This window comes from Saccostrea cucullata, unplaced genomic scaffold (assembly GCF_032062105.1).
Source record: "Saccostrea cucullata isolate Sc308-1 unplaced genomic scaffold, CSIRO_AGI_Scuc_v1 ctg3160, whole genome shotgun sequence".
Classification (NCBI taxonomy): Eukaryota; Metazoa; Mollusca; class Bivalvia; order Ostreida; family Ostreidae; genus Saccostrea; species Saccostrea cuccullata.
In genome coordinates this window covers 34,055-51,672 of record NW_026941148.1, presented here as the reverse complement: position 1 = coordinate 51,672, position 17,618 = coordinate 34,055, and the positions used below count along the sequence as shown (strand labels likewise).

The 17,618-nt window shown below is 34.7% G+C and overlaps 1 protein-coding gene and 1 long non-coding RNA gene across 2 annotated transcripts; one reads left to right on the top strand and one right to left on the bottom strand.

The window, feature by feature from the left end:
• Nucleotides 1–1,020: 1,020 nt before the first annotated feature.
• LOC134257309 (uncharacterized) lies at nucleotides 1,021–5,683 on the top strand. Its single transcript, XM_062739943.1, has 5 exons — nucleotides 1,021–1,267; nucleotides 2,989–3,436; nucleotides 3,570–4,624; nucleotides 4,796–5,013; nucleotides 5,379–5,683. Exons 2-5 carry the CDS (start codon nucleotides 3,025–3,027, stop codon nucleotides 5,452–5,454), a joined length of 1,761 nt encoding a protein of 586 aa, XP_062595927.1. The 5' UTR covers nucleotides 1,021–1,267; nucleotides 2,989–3,024; the 3' UTR covers nucleotides 5,455–5,683.
• Nucleotides 5,684–14,522: 8,839 nt separating this feature from the next.
• LOC134257305 (uncharacterized) lies at nucleotides 14,523–15,648 on the bottom strand. Its single transcript, XR_009989895.1, has 2 exons — nucleotides 15,473–15,648; nucleotides 14,523–15,193 (listed from the first exon to the last, which is right to left on the bottom strand). It is a non-coding gene; the product is annotated as an uncharacterized LOC134257305 (long non-coding RNA).
• Nucleotides 15,649–17,618: the final 1,970 nt, after the last annotated feature.

The following is a 17,618-nucleotide window of genomic DNA, read 5'->3' as shown; positions in this document are numbered from 1 at the left end:
AACCTTAATATTTTGCAACTACCAATGCTTTTATCTTTACAACTTATTTTAAATGGAGACAATAATTTTACTTACAGCCAAAATATTGCAATATCTAAACTTGTTGAAGAATTTATTTCAACTACAACGAGATTTGCATGATATTTTTTTTCTTCTTTTGTTTTTAAATTGTCAAACCACAGAACCAAAATATATTTACGTTTTCTTTATTTTATACACTTATTAACATAATTGCCAGTCATATATGTTAGAACACAAATTTAAGTTATATAATCAGCTCATAATTTTTTTCTTCTTCTTAATTTGCCTTTTTATATACATTTCTATTGAATATATGCATGTATATATTTATATTTTTCAATGTTATGTAGCTAATATTTACTTGTACATGTATGACTTTGATCTTTGTATTATGGAGAGGACTTATGTAGGCAGTGCCTGCTGTCCGATCCTATTATGTTTAGTCGTAATAAAAAATTGTTTAAATTAAAGAATAAACTGAATAACCAAATTTATGATCACGAAAACATATCAAAACCAGACCCATAATTTTAAAAGTGAAGGGGGCATCCTCTCAAATAAACCATATGGAGAGAACTAATATAGGCCGTTGGCCTGCTGTTCAATCCATGTTCATTGTGTGCTTCTTTGAATATTATGAATAAAATACTTCTTAAACACAAAAAGAAATAAGTAAACCATAAAAAAAACTTTGTCCAAACATTTGTCCAGATCACATTTGGTAACTTCGTGGAGAAGGGAGGGTGAGTAGAAAATCTTAATTTTGGTACATTATTTTTTCAGTTTCTAGATCTATGAAATTTGCCACTTCGCAATTTAACGTCAACAAAGAGTGACGGCAGCACGTAAGTAAAAACTTACTATATACATGTAGCGAAAGACGCCCCCCCCCCCCCCCCCCCCCCCAAGTCACAGAACTACTTACGGGAGATAACTCTAATTTGATGTTGTGACATTCAGGGGGGATTTCCGACTACTTTCGATTTTATCAGATTCTATCAGATTCACTATTGTTTATGCCCTTTACGTGGTTAAAATGATTTTTTAAACGATAAAAAAAGAGAGAGGAAATCTAATCTGGCTCAATAAAAACCGTGTCTTTGCGATAAAAATTTTCGTAGACCTGAACATGCTAAATTAAGAGCAAAAATTCCAACAGGAAATTTTCACAATCGCCGAATCGGAAACACATTCGTGATAATGCATGAGCAAGAATGAGATCTTCAGGACTGATGATATGAGAAAGGTTAGTATATTTAAATCTAAGCTTCCTTATGTTCTTTATTCACGTTTTTCTTTAGTTTCCTTCTACGAGTTTCTAACAAATATATACAACAAGCTGTTTCTGTTGGAGGTCTAGTCGACAAAATATATTTTTTTCAAAAAAATTAAATTTTGTTATAATTGTATTACAAACATTCTATACTTTATAAAGTTTTCTGGTTTATAAATCTTAATTTTCAATTCTGTACTTTCTTTATATACTAAGATTAAAAATTGATATTATAATTCCATTGTATGTGTATCTTGTTATGATATTTGTTATTATAATGAAAATCATGTGTATATTTCCAGGCACGGATCCAGAAATTATTTAAAGGGGGGGGGGTTGAAGAGGAAAATAGTGTTAAAGGGTTGTTGTTCTTTTAACGTTTGTTTACATATAGTTAAACAACTTAATACGATACATGCAGTGAAACACGGACTAAGTGTATCGTTTATAAAAGGGGATGGGGTAGACTAGGGCTGTGTATTGAGCCAAAAATTTCGATACGATACGATACAATATTTTTTAAAGCGATATGCGATATATTGGATTCTAAAACATGTCTATCAGAAAAGGCTTGTAAATCATTTTAATGTATAAATTTCAAAACATTTAAGTGTTTTATTACCCATACTAAAGTTCTTGTCTCATTGTCATTACAAATAACACTTCAAATTAAAACTTTTAATGACAGTAAAATCATCATGTTCAAATAAAATTCTCTGTATTTTGTAATAATTGTAAAAACTGTGTTATTTCCTTACAAATTATAAAATTATTGAACAGTTTTAATTCAAAAAAGTGAAATAAAATTTTTGTTGATTGAAATTCCCATCTTTTTAACAGAATTAGAAGAAAACTGTCTGTCCGATACGTATTGGAAATTATTTTTCGATACGATATTTTTCTTGAATATCGATACGTATCGATATATTGATACAGCCCTAGGGTAGACAGGGAAAAAATCTTTCTCTATCCAGAGTTGTCGTTCTCGCTACGCTCCCACATACGTGTAGTTAGCGTAGCAGAAGACAACTCTCGTTAGAGAATGGGAAAAAATATGAATTTCCTGGAAAGTCCCCCCCCCCAAAAAAAAAAACAAGGGAAAATAAACCTCTAAACCCGAAAATTTAAATTTGTAAGGGGAGGGGGTTAGAGGGGGTGGGGGCATTTTCTTTCCACAATCGAATTTATTTATACTCTACTACCAAATTTGGGACTCTCTCCGATCTCGCTGTTTATCTGTCTCTTATTGGCAAATCCAGGAGGTGCAACCCCCGTACCATCCCTTCTGGATCCACCACTGCATTTCTGACTTCATGCACTTGGTATCAAGGTGCTTCTCTGAGTCTCCCCACCTTTTTCCCAAACATATAGCCTTTTACATTTTCATAGAAAGACTGAAAACATCCCCTCCCCACTTTTTGTTGCAGTTATTCAAACGGGGTCGGGGTATTGTGGCAAAGTATGATCAAAATTTGGTTGTGAATGAAGTTGATCTGTGTTCCTCCCACACACAAGCAAAGTTTGATCGTTTAATATTTTTTGGCTAGCCAAAGTATTTGTTTTTTCCTGTGGTTTTCCCTTTCAAAAAGTTATCCGTTAGCAAAGTATTTGGTCATATTTCCTTTTTTTTAATTTCCGTACTTGTCTTGATTTTTTTTTCTGTTTTAATCGCAATTACATTTTTCCTTTCCTAGCAAACATAAACATCAGGAAAGAATACAGAAACCATCATGGGAAATACTTCATCACAATCTCAACTCACCTGCCACGCAGATTCAAATAAAATACTTACAGTAGATTTTCTTCAAAATGAAAATGCGAGAAACCCAGTGGATGTAGTTTTATGTTTTGTTGATACGAAGTGGAGTTCTAACGATCAGCTAAGTCAAGCCGTTTCATCATTGGCGGGAAATATCTACGTCACTACCCGAGAAAGGTTAAAGGCACAATATCCTGTCTGTTCTCCGGGTAACGTATTCAGCTGCACAGGCAGCAAACTAAATTGTAAGGCAGTCTTACTGGTGGTTGTGCCGGATGGGGACCTAAGTCAACATCTATTGTTAGTCCCCAGTATTCTACAAAATGCCATACAGAAGGCCTCCGACCTCGGTGCTCGTAGTATTGCTGTTCCTCTGGGCATTGGTAAGTATTCAAGATAGATCTATAGAGATACTTGATGTTTTGAATACCTCTTCTGATTTTGTCTTTAAAAAATATTTTGTTGACAATTTTGTGCTTTGCAAGAGTCTGATAAAATAATTTCATCCTTTTTTAGAGCCTCCATTTCAAGTGAACATCCTCCTGCCTTCTCTGTATATGACGTACTTGAATCACGACACAAGATCCTCTCTTACTCAGTTCCATATTATAACCACAAACTCGGCATTACAGTCCCAAATTCTACAGACTATAGAGGAGATGAATGAAAAGATAAGTACGGGTAATTCAGATGATAATGAACCCGAATTGCAAACAGTGGCTGGGAATTCTGCAAGCGATCATGATACACATTCCCATTCTCTGTATAATAATGATGGATTCACTCAAGGACAACAGGTTCATCCGCTCCCTCCAAAACAAGCAAGTGGTATGTTTCACAATACAGTAGACGAAAACGTTTTGGATCAAACACTCACAAATGATATACCACAAACACCTGATCAAAGTAGAGTATCGGTAGAGAATTTCCAGGACGTATCGCAGCCTAATGGCCCTTCAGTGCGGTCCAGCTATATGTTTCCGGTGGAACAACTTCACAAACATGTTGAAAAGATTTCAAAAAATGATTTTCTAAAATCAGTGAATTTTAGGACGTCTGATGATTCGAACACTCGTGTGACATTCAGTGATGAAGTTGAAGAATGCATAGACCCGAAACAGCCTCCTCTGGTTCGATCCCTCTCCAGCGGCAGCGACGACCAAAGCAGTTTGGACTTTCAGAACTTTTGCGTAAAGCGACCAGTAACCCGATTTCAGGGTAAGCGGCCAGTACAGAGAGGAGAGCCCGTGGTGGTCGTTAAGTATGACGAGGAAGAATCCGCCAAAAAAGCCGATCCCGTCTTCTTCTGTGTTATTTGTCAAAGTGAACACAAGGTCGATTGCCAGAGGAAGCTGGATAAATGTGAACATGTATTTTGCAGGGAATGTATCGAAAATTATTTTAAGAGAGAGAAACCTGTTTGTCCTGTATGTAACACGGTTTACGGAGAGATTACAGGAAACATGCCACCGGGCATTATGTCGTACTATACTTCAACCGGGCATCTCCCAGGACACGATGATGTGGGGGTTATTGTTATTGAATACGATATTCCAGATGGGGTACAAACGGTGAGCTTAATATAATATTATATATACTTTATATTTTCGTCAATTTTTATGCGAAAAAGGTATTGATGGATTCTCTACTCCCGTGCCATGTTTATTTAAATTAAACTAATATTTGATAAAATGGCAAAACAATCCATATTTCATGCAACTCATTTACAAACGTGAATTTAGGAAGAACATCCACATCCGGGCAAGCCATTCAAAGGAGCGACCCGAACAGCCTACCTGCCTAACTCGGTACAGGGGCAAAAGTGTCTGCGGTTACTACAGAAAGCGTTCGATCAGAAGCTGACATTTACAGTGGGACGATCCAGAACGACCGGAAATGAAAACTGTGTGACGTGGAACGATATCCACCATAAAACAAATGTCCAAGGTGGAGCACAAAGGTAAAATATCAGATTAATGTTACCTGGCCTTGACCAACAATGGCCCAAGGACCAAGATGGAGCGATGAAAAAGAGTCAGTTTAAAATTTAGGGGGGAAATACTCTTTTTAAATCACATATTTCGAAAATACATGATCCATTTTAGAAAAAAAAAGTCGTTATTTATCTGATTAAAGAAATGCTTCTAGAATTTCTTACCCAATAGTTGGCAAAGCGACTCCAAGATTTCCAGAACTCGGCAAAATTCCGTGCGGGTATTACTGTCTTATGACAGCATTTTCCCACGATCGCTTGATGTTCGTTTTAGCCCTTTTTTATCAAATGAAAGTTTTCATTATTAAATTGTTTATTTTATAACTTGACAGATTCGGATACCCAGACCCCAGCTACCTGGATCGTCTTGAGAAAGAGCTCAAAGACCGCGGGATCATGGAGGACTAAACATAATCTCCGGAACAATTGATATATATTTCAATTTAATCTGCATTGAAGTTACTCAAGGAATAATTCTTTTGGTTATAATAAAACAAATTGCATTTCTGGTCAACGTTTTATAAATAGTTTTGTTCCTTATAGAGATGACTTTATGTGGTTTTAAGCTATTGTTAATGTTTTGAATAAAGTATATCACATACAGAGCACCACTAAAAGTATTACATACAAATGTATTAAATTTAAAAAAAAATGTGGAGCAATAGGTCCTTAAGTTTCAAGATCTGGGTAAAAAGTCATACACGTGTATAGGAATGGCTATTAATAAAATTTCATCATTTATCAAGTAAATCATCATGTATATTCATGTAGTATGTACATGTAATGTGTTAAAAACCTAATAAGGTACAGAAGAAGTTTTTATAGAGGATAATGTCAGATGTACCATGGCAGAGGCATTATCCGAAATGTAAAAAACATAGGTAATCAGAGATTACAGAGCTCAAGCTCAACGAATTTGTCTTAGAGGCAAAGTCACACAATTAACCAACAAAAAGTTAAGCATTCCAAAAATGAAAATATTTTTAAAAGCAATTTTGATCTGATACTTTGAAATAGCAATAAAAAATTTAAATAATGATCCTTGATAAAGTCTCTTTATGTTCTTAGTCTAGTCTACTTGTGTGCCTGGAGTTATATTGAAATCAGATCAAAACTGTAGGAGGAGTAGCATTTTGAAACAATTTTATAGACATTTTTATTTTTAGTAATGGAAATCAAAAACCGATATACACAATTATGGATCTTAGTGCAGTCTACTTGTGTGCCAAGTTATATCAGAAACTGTAAGAGGAGTAGCATTTTGAAAGAATTTCACAGAAATTTCTATTTTTAGTAACCACGGCAACAACTTTTAACTATTCAAATCAAAAACCGATACACAGAATTATGTATCTTAGTGCAGTCTACTTGTGTACCAAGTTATACTGAAATCAGACCAAAACTGTAGGAGAAGTAGCATTTTGAAAGAATTTCACAGAAATTTCTATTTTTAGATGTATCATCTAAGTTTGGTCAACCAAAGTTACTTGCAAATGGCAACACCGTTTCTCGAAATCTAAAACCGATATATAGAATTATGTATCTTAATGTAGTCTACTTGTGTGCCAAGTTATATTGAAATTAGACCAAAACTGTAGGAGGAGTAGCATTTCGAAAAATTGTTTACAGACAGACAGAGAGACAGCTAGACAAGACCGGTAGTATGCATCCTTAGATGTATCATCCATGCAAGTTTGGTCAACATAGGGCTTATAGCTCTTCTGGAAATGAAACCTGCACCAAAAACTAAAACCTGTTCAAAACTAAAATGTCTTATTTTAATAATAAAGCTTGTAAAATTTTAAAAATCTGTTCAAATCATATAATTGAGAGACATCTTGGGACAATATAAATGGGTGTGTGAAAATTTGCACAAGAATAAAATTAATGATTTTTAAAAGTATTTATATCCATGAAGTTTGGTCAACAATTATTCAAAATATATGCAAAGAACATCATCAGGAGATGGTGGTTGTTCAGCAGAGCAAGGATACTCCACAATGGGATCATAAAGTTTAACATAGGGCTTATAGTAAATGAATGTCCAAAAACTTTAAACAATTCATTTCCAACAATTATACATGTTATGTTATTAAAAACAACACAGAAACTATCATCCATGATAATTGCTCTATAGTTACTTGGAAATGAAACCTACACCAAAAACTTTAACCTGTTTTTTAACCAGAAATTGTCTCTGTTCAGCATCTGAAGCAAGCCTGGTACTGGTTCCTGAACTTATAGCAAAGGAAGACTTGGAAATGAAACCCACACCAAAAACAGCCAAAAATGTTAACCTGCTCCAAAAACATTAACCTGGTAATTCCTTTGCAATATATAGCATCTGAAACTTTGTTGATAAAACACTCTAAAACCATCTTCCATGCATATCTAATCAGTGTGCCATAGTTATATTGAAAACTGCTCCAAAAAACTTAACCTTAACCTGTAGCCGAGCCGAGGGTATAGCATTTTGAGGTGAACAATTTTACAGACATTTCAATTTTTGTAACTTAGAGCAAAGGAAGAGAAAAGTACTTATCAAAATTAAAATTTGATAGCAAAGAATTATGATAAAGTCTCTTTATGTTCTTAGTGCAGTCTACTTGTGTGCCAAGTTATATTGAAATCAGACCAAAACTGTAGCAGGAGTAGCATTTTGAAACAATTTTATAGACATTTTTATTTTTAGTAATGGAACACCATTCAAAAAAAAACCGATATACACAATTATGTATCTTAGTGTATTCTACTTGTGTGCCAAATTATATCAGAAACTGTAGGAGGAGTAGCATTTTGAAAGAATTTCACAGAAATTTCTATTTTTAGTAACCACGACAACACCGTTTCATCGAAATCAAAAACCGATACACAGAATTATGTATCTTAGTGTAGTCTACTTGTGTGCCAAGTTATACTGAAATCAGACCAAAACTGTAGGAGAAGTAGCATTTTGAAAGAATTTCACAGAAATTTCTATTTTTAGTAACCACGGCAACACCGTTTCTCGAAATCTAAAACCGATATATAGAATTATGTATCTTAATGTAGTCTACTTGTGTGCCAAGTTATATTGAAATTAGACCAAAACTGTAGGAGGAGTAGCATTTTGAAAGAATTTCACAGAACTTTCTATATTTAGTAACCACTGCAACACCGTTCATCGCAAAGCTCAAAAACTGATACACAGAATTATGAAAATAAATCTTATTTTAATAATAAAGCTTGTAAAATTTTAAAAATCTGAAATCATATAAAGAGACATCTAGGAGACAATATAATTGTGTGAAAATTTGCACAAGAATAAAATTAATGATTTTTAAAAGTATTTATATCCCAAAGAATTAGTCCACAATTATTCAAAACTATATGCAAAGAACATCATCAGGAGATGGTGGTTGTTCTCAGAGCAAGGATACTGCCACAATGGGATGATAAAGTTTAACATGAGATAAAGTGAATGTTAAAAAAGAATCTTTAAACAATTCATTTCCAACAATTATACATGTTATGTTATTAAAAACAACACAGAAACTACAATGATAATTGCTCTTGAGAAGCAAGTTCACCCATTCCTATTTTTTAAAAATATAGTCCACGAAATTAAAATTTCATCACATTCATACAGGTGTAGTTTCAATTTATATGTATTAAGGTTATGGTTCTTTGTGTCTAAGCCCAAGGTGTGTTATCTCTCAAACAACTCCTGGTGGATATTGCTGGATGTGAATAACACCAACTTTACACTCATGGGTCTCCAAAGCAGTTTAATTCAACTCTAAACCATGTATTATCAGCATCTTTCCTTACATTCAATATGTATTTTTCTCTTTAAAAAGAAAAATCTTTTAACTCCGATGAGATATCTCTTTGAAAAAACCAACACTAGATACATGTAAAAAGTAAATTTTAGTAACTGGTAAAATAAGTAATACTTTTTTTGTAAAAATACTTTACTTTAAGTTTTTATAACAATATTCTGATATCATGCAATTACATTGTATTAAATTTGTAAATGCAAAGACAAATTTAACTCATTTAATGCTCCAGTTCTTCAAAGAATGCTATGAATGCTTTAACATGTCCCTCTCATGATTTCACATATTGGCAATGTACATGCATCTTGTTTTGCATAAAATAAAAATACAATGAACAAATATGCAAAACAAATATTTTTTAAAAATCAGAAAGTATAACTGTTCAATATATTGCAATGTCAGAGTACCTCCCTGTCATACACTGTATTTATACTTTATCAAAAATAAATACTCAGAATCATGATACTAAATGGGAAGAAATGTAACAAAAAACTTCATCATATCAAATGCACTGGCAAAGACAATAACCTAATTTAGGAAATTTACACATCTAAAAATGTCATTGCACAAAAAAAATTCAAAGATCACAACCATTTCTTTTGTTTGTTTGTTTTTTTCAAAATATCCAGTGCTATAAATGTCATAACTTATGAAACTGAGGATAACAAAATGAATTATGCAAAGACTTTGTCCGTCGAGTTTCAGTTCTTCAGGAAGTATGAATTTTCTTTATTTTCAACACAAGTACTTGTTTGCTATCAGCTCAAAAGAAGTAAGTGAAGAAATTCCTGCTCTCATTTCAGATGAACAAATCTGAAATAGAATTTAAATCTGAATCAAATGTCAAACATTAAAATATCAATATTTCTTAAAAACTGGATAAAAATTTTATTTTATAAAATAAGTTTTATTTTTTCTACTTTCCAAAGGTGCATAAAGAATTTTATCCTGCAACTAGCCCTTGCATTGACCTAATAAAGGTAGCCTAATAAACCAAAGCTTTATCCGGTCACTGCCCTAATAAAGCCTCGTGCATGCATTCCGACGTTCTAAAAGCATTGTGACGTCATGAATATTGCAATGTTTACGCCATGGCATCATAGTTTCAACTGCAGGGATGTGACTAAATCTGTTGAAAATAGCTTGTTTTGGATGTTCAAATGTAAAATTTTGTTGCAGGATAAACAAAATACATGAAAACTGTTTTGAAATATAAGCGATATTTGGGCTCGGGTCCAAAACGTAAGAGGGCTCAGCAAGCCTCGCCCTCTTTCACGTTTTCTTACTCTCGCCCAAATATCGCTTATATTTCAAGACAGTAACCATGTATTTTATATTTACTAAAACCAGACATTATTATGTTCTACCTCATTGCATGTCTTTTTAAGAACTCAACAAAATTTAGAGTACTGTAGACAGGGTTATTTTCGCCCTCTCACACTTGCAAACAATTTTGCCCCATTTTACACTCGCCCAGTCATAGTTTTGTTTAAGAAATTATACTGTATTCTTTTAATTTGCCCCGATTTAAATTCACCCACATGAAAGTAGGGCGAAAGGGTCAAAATTAAAGCGGGGACGAAAATTTCCCTGTATACAGTATTCTTGTGAAGATCTTTCTACAAACCGAACACATCTTAAATTACAATACTCTATTAATATTCCTAAATTCAATCTTGAACACAGCTGATCAGATCTTACATATAGTTAATCCTTTAAATATCTTTTAGACAGTCTGGTAATGGACTTTTGGAATGCTTGCTTTCAAAGTGTTGTTTATACGTCTTAGGGTCTGGCATCTGTGACTGGAAAAGCAAAATGAATCATTTCTATTACAAAAATTCTTGTCCTCAATAAAATATACTATAAAATTTCCTGCTGAAATGCATCAAATAAGGCCTTTTCTTTGCAAAAACTAAATAAGAGGAACAAATATGTGTATTTAAAATTCTTGACAAATCAAGGCATTATCAACAGAAAATGCTTAGTTAGTTTTTTTTATTTTACCCACTTTACCTTCATCCTTAATAACTGGATTGAAAACTTGCTTACGTAAGAAAAGACATACAAAAAATTTTAAGAATTTAGATTCAACCGAGACATTTAAACAAAACTAAGACTAGTTCTCTATAACTTGAGACACCTTATTAATCTTTTACATAACTAGTGTAACAGTTGTATGTACACACCATGCACACTGTGCATTTATATGTGAGGGCAGCCTGTGCTGCTTTCTTTTGATCATGCCCCTGTGCTTTCTTCAGTTTGGCAGCTTTCTCGGCATTTTTCTGTTGTGACTGGATCTTTTGTTGTCCTCTTGCCATTTTTAGATTAAACACCCTGAAATTATAAAAGTGTAAGATTATGATTTTTTCCCCTAAATTTGTCATAGGGATAGGACACGTATACCAAAAACTTAGACAATGTAGTCCTCTCCCATGTTACTTTTATGCAAGTGTTAGCTCTGACTTAAATATATTACACATATATTTACAATCTCTCAGTGAGTGGCATATAGTATACTGTATTAGTACCACTTGCACTACTAGCTCTTATGAAAACACCTGGGCAAAGAGAAAAAATTTTTTGAATCAAAAATAATTTCTTTCCCACAGTAATCTTAGAATTTCATCCAAGACATCTTGCAGCAAACTATGTTCCCACAAGAAAAGATGATCAAAAAGTCCGTTAAAAATTTAATATCAGTTCAAAGCAAATTAATAAACTACATAACTACCATTAGCTATCTATATCAAAGGGTTATTGAACTTATATCGGTGAATATTGGCACAAGTTGGCTGTACAAATGCATGAGCTTGCGTAATGCGAGTGCATTTGTACAGCCAACGAGTGCCAGTATTCACTAATATAAGTTCAATAACTCCTTTATTATATAGCTAAAACATTTCCTCATAATTTAGAATAATTATTCCAACTAAAAAACTCAAATTAATGATTTTTTTAGTATTGGTATTCAAATTAACGCCTGTCCTGTAAGTGTTCAATATCACATCATTCCGATGACACTACCGAGTGTTATGATTTGCTTGTTTAGGTTTCAATGGGTCTAATACGTACAAAATTTATAATAAATAATTTCTATTTTGTAAAAAATAAGCATATCTTACCTAGATGCCACTTCCTTTCTTTAATTTAGTTTTTTTTTGTTTACAACGGGGCGTTCGATATTGAATGCTCATATTCGGAATGTTTCGGGCATACTCATGTACGTAAATTAATACAAACTCAGCGTTCAATAAAACATCAAGATATTGAACGCTAAAATTCTCTAGATTTTTTGTAGAATTTTTTTAGATACTATTTATTACCTATATAATAAAGTGTCAATATACTTGCTGTTTTGTTCAGTAGGCATAATGATACACTGTATGATAATATACAGAGGATGTCGTGGGCACTCCAACAATGAACAGTGAGAATTAACAGGATCAATATCAATCATGTTTAATATTACCACCCAAAATACAGACGATCTATTGGGTATTTACGGCAAGTAAATACATGCAATAAAATCTTGAGAACTAACATTGAAAAATGTTTTCATACACGTATTCGTTTTGACACATGGTTTGTAGATCTCCTTATTATCTCTGATTTTTTGGCATTATTTCAAATAAAAATTACAGTTTTTGAATCATAACATGGAGCATAATTTATTAATTTCATATTATTATATAATGATTTCACACAAGAATATCTTTATTACATTACAACAACGATTACCTGCTTCCACACTGGCTCACACTGGAAATGTCGACGGAAACAAAACTTTTTGCACACGGCACCGGAAATTATACAATGTAGAAACCTAATCAGGACAGTTTCAATAACTCCGGAAAACAACAGGTGATAACCATGATAACAAGCATATTAATTAATTAAAATCATTCCTTTACCTCAAGTGAATGGGGTTATCATGGTTATCCCTTTGGAATTTGCTCAAATTATTAATTTTATGTTCTGATTTTTTTCATTCTTGCCAGAGACATTCTCGTGAGAATGAACAAAAGAAAAAAAAATCAATTTTGTCAAAATTTTCATTTCTAATTTAAATAGAGGGCCGTCTATGTATATTTTCAACAAGAGATCAATTGAAATATTTATATTCAATCATAAATGTAGAAGTTTTACTAATTTTAATTTTTTTTCTTAAGTTTTTATAAAGGGTAAAGCACTTGTCAAGTTCTTCATCTGTATGATATACCTCATCGTCGCAAACCACGGCCAAAGTGTACGCGATCCTCCTCCATTCTATATATACGAGAGAGCTATATGCGGACTCTGGACCGTGGCTTGAGACGATGGATATACCTATAACTTCGCTACAATTAACATGTGCATGTCATATGCAGGCACTAGTCTTGTTTCGTGTACGGGACATCCCCTGCTTATTTTATTAACTCGATTTCAGACTCCCCGCTTCAAGTTCTTATTTTGTCAATATATCAGTCATCAACCTAGTACTTTAAATTGGCATCATTTCATTTCGACACACATTTTTTTGTCAAATTAATCGTTTCAAACGTCTCTGGTCGAGCCTCTTAATAAATATTGTATACCACTGAAATTATTTCTCGAAAATTTCATCGAAGAATATTTGAAGAATTTATATGGGATACAAAACTTCTGGTTGGGGGTTATAAAAGGGTAACACTACCAATGACCTCAGAATGGAAAACTCGGGAGTCTCTGGTTTTAAACTAAGAGGGGGAGGATGAGTGACCTACTTCAGAGGATGTAACAGAAACAAAACCGGACCGACCAAGGACTGAGAGTCTGAATTAGATGTAGTTGTGGAAAGACGTTAAAGAACGTCCAGGGACTGAAAATACGCAGGGGGAAGATTGGATGTGCTCCGATTCAGCGACTGACGAAACGCACAGGGCATCCTGGTTAGACGGGGGAGGAGGTGGTCCAGGAGTCTAACCACAGCGACCACAGAGTCCAAGTGTCAATCAACGAGAGGGGAAGCCAAGGAAAAGTGGTAACACCAGAAGAGCAGACACACGAGCCCAGGAGGCAGCCGACAGAATCAGAAATGCTAGCGAAGATAAAGTGGACAGCTAGAAGATCGAAGGCATGCAACGATAATGTATAATGTAGGACTAGACAGATTGGTAAAGGAGGAACCCAGATAGCATGACTATGTTGGGCCAACGTTGGCGCACAGTTGTTGACTGCGTTGGTCCAACGTTGGCAACCTAACGTTGGCCCAATGCAAGTTTGCTCATCGGCCCTACGTTGGCCCAACATGTTGGGCCAACGTTGGCACAACGTTAGCCTATTTTATTACAGCATTTGGTCAACGTTGGCCCAACAATGGCCCAACGTCAATTACCAGCAGTGATTGTATCAACAAAGGCCCAACATTGGCCCAACGTACTTTTTGTGTTGGCCCAACAATGGCCCAACGTCCGTTCACCAACATACCATCGGTGGCTCAATGGGGGTCCAGTGTCCGGTACCTGTGTTGGTCAAACAATGGTCCATTATTATTTTACGGATAGTTATTTTTTCAATGTAGGGCCAACAGAGTACCAACCTATCCTATATAAATAATGATTTACATTCAAAATTAATCCATCTTGACAAAAATTAATAACTAGCTAATGTTGACAATGAGGCAAAAGAAAAAAGTGATAAACTGTACAATTTATTTGTTAGTTTCTAACAAATTCTGTTAAGTTTGCTTCAATATTATAACAAGAATTAAACAAAAACATTTGCCAAAGCTTACAGAGTTTAAGCATAAAAAATATTCTTAATATAATAATACGTCTTGCTTTCACGTTTCTGCCTTAAAATGTACTCAAAATGTTGAATTATACTCCACACTTTCTCTGCATCACTTGCATCTACGATTGACTGGATTCGGCACACCGTCAAATCTAAAACGTTTAATATAATGAGGGAGTTGATTTTTCAATTGCAAACACAAACTTCTTTCAAACATCATCTAATATCAATTCCAGAACCATCCCTTTGTTCACACAAACTTGTAAAATCCCATAACTATAGAATATAAAGGAGCTTAAAGTTCACAACACAACTTGGCAATATTTGAATTTCAATTTTTATCAATCCCTCTTTTCAGTAAAGTATTGTTTAAAGACACAAATAGTATAATCCAAGAACATTTGAAACATCATTCTTTGGTCATGTTCGGATTGCAATTGTTTTTCACATATTCACTTCTTTTTCCATTTTCTTCCTCCTTCTTCATTGTCATCAATGAACCAGTATGAATTTCTATATCTGCTGCAAATTTATGCATACAGCACATTTCCCCGTCTATGAACAACGTATAGCTGTTAAGAAAAGTGAATAACATATTTTTAAATTGATGAAATATTTATTTTTTCATGAAATTCTGATTAACTCATGATGCATCTAACCCTGTTTAAATACAAAAGAATTTACCATTAAACACACCTTACCATATACATGTATATTATATACTGAAATTTTCTTATCTATTTCACTTCACGTCATGATATACAATGTAAGATACTATGTATTTCATATAAACTGAATCATTTTATACAAGAAGTAGCTATAGTTTTAAAATATAATAATACTTTACTTACATTTCTTTTAGGACTTAGCCGTTAGCCGTTGTGTGCACCAAATTTTTAAAATCCCAACCTTACTGTGTAACTTCCTCTGCATTTTGAGTTTATCAGCCAGCTGTGAGTAATTAAACTTGACAGCTCTCCACACATTTCGGAGTTTAAATTGCTGCGACTCTTTTCGTTTTAGCGACTCGCCTGGCTGGGTTATCTTGATTTATGCGTCATTCACATCCCGTCCCTGGGAACTTTTAGTTCCCATATTATGCTAACATTTATTCAGTCGTTTATATATTACCGGTATACTAATGTGAGAAAAACTTTTATTTAGTCTCCTTTTATAATGACTTTTCGTTAATTGTATACGAGAGAAACAAATCTTACAATTACACTCAAATTTTAAGGTTAATAAAGATTTCAAAATTTATAAACAGACACTTATAGAGAATATTTTTTGAGAAGTGGATACTAATAACAGGAAAGTATAATTGTCATCAATAAACTATAGTGAGTTTAGTCTCATTGCTATGGAAGAAATTAATGATCTTTTCATAAAAGCCTAGTGTATAACAAACACTGGGCCAACATTGGGCCAACGTAACGCTCCCAACTCATGCACATCATCCTTTAGTTTGCAATCTAACTGTTGACCCAACGTTGGCCCAATGTACGTACTCTAACTATAAAAGAACACTTAAAACAAACACTCAAGCTTACATTGGGCCAACGTTGGGCCAACATACTGCTACCAGATTAAGTTGACAGTTTGGTTAAGGTTGCATTACAAACGTTGGGCCAACAGTGGGCCAACATTGAACCCCAACTTCATTAGAAAATATAACGAAACGAAATTAGTTGATGTTGGACCAACGTTGGTCCAACGTAAGAAACCCAACATGGTTGGGTACTAAAGAGGTTATTCACATGGTAACGTTGGTCCAACGTTGGCCCAACATTGTCTTCCCAACGCCAACTATAGGCCAACCGTACAACCTTTAACCAACGTTGGCCCAACGTAGTCATGCTGTCTGGGTTAAAAAGCAGCAACCAAGAGGAATAGCAAATAAGAAGAGTAGACAAAGACCAATCTGAGGCGAGAACTGCAACAGCTGGCAAAGCGGTTTAGAACATCAGAGGAAGGGGGGGGGGGGGCGACCTGCGTTGGCTAAATTAAGTACGAACATTAGAGAAGGTAAAGTCATGAGGAGCGCAGACAAAATGAGGAGGAGAAGAATGAGTCAATAAGAGCATGATTCAAACCCATCCTACTGTAGGGCGTGGAGACCGATCCTAGATCTTATAAATCGAAACGCAGTAGGTGCTGACACGGAAAGGAACCCTAACTGCTCAATGGCCGTCAGTGCCTAGTATAGAACAAAACTTTGCAGCTCTCCACCGGCAAGTCTTGGCGTCTCCGTGTGAGTGAAAAATCCTTGAGAGGGACGATAAACAACATACAATTAATCAATCAACATACAGCCATCCCATTCAAATTAAAATCACGACTTTTTGGCAGCAAAGGATCAGGAAAGCTAACAGCGGGAAGAGAGGTCCAACAATATTTGAAGGATATGCGTTGCGGTCCAAGGAGGGATGAAGGTATGTTAGAGTTCGAGAATCTGATTTACATGACAATCCAGACCATTTCGTCGACGAAACAGAACCAAAGCTACGTGAAATCAGAGATGTAATCAGGAAGGCTAGAGCAGCTTCATTACCAGGACCAAACGGAATCCCATACAAAGTTTACAAGAACTGTCCTATACTAACCCAACGTTTATGGAAACACCTGAAAGTTGTGTGAAGGAGGGGGCAGTTAGCTGACATTTGGCACCAGGCCGAGGAATACCTCATTGCAAAGGAGGAAAACTCAGAGTTACTTAAGCAGATATACGGGAGCTAAAGAGAGGAAAGGAGAACTGGCAGTCAAATGGTTGGATCAAGCCAATGCTTTTGGTTCCATGCATGCATCTTAAGCTAGTCCAACTTAATACACTACAGCGCTACCATATGCCACACAGGATACGGACGCTGCGCAAGAGTTACTTGACAGATTTCAATTACGTTTCACAACCCAGGACTACACAAGACCGTAGTAGTGCTTAGAAGTCGGGGTTGCCACAGCTGTAAGTATCAGTAATTCTGTTCTCTAAAGCCATGAAAT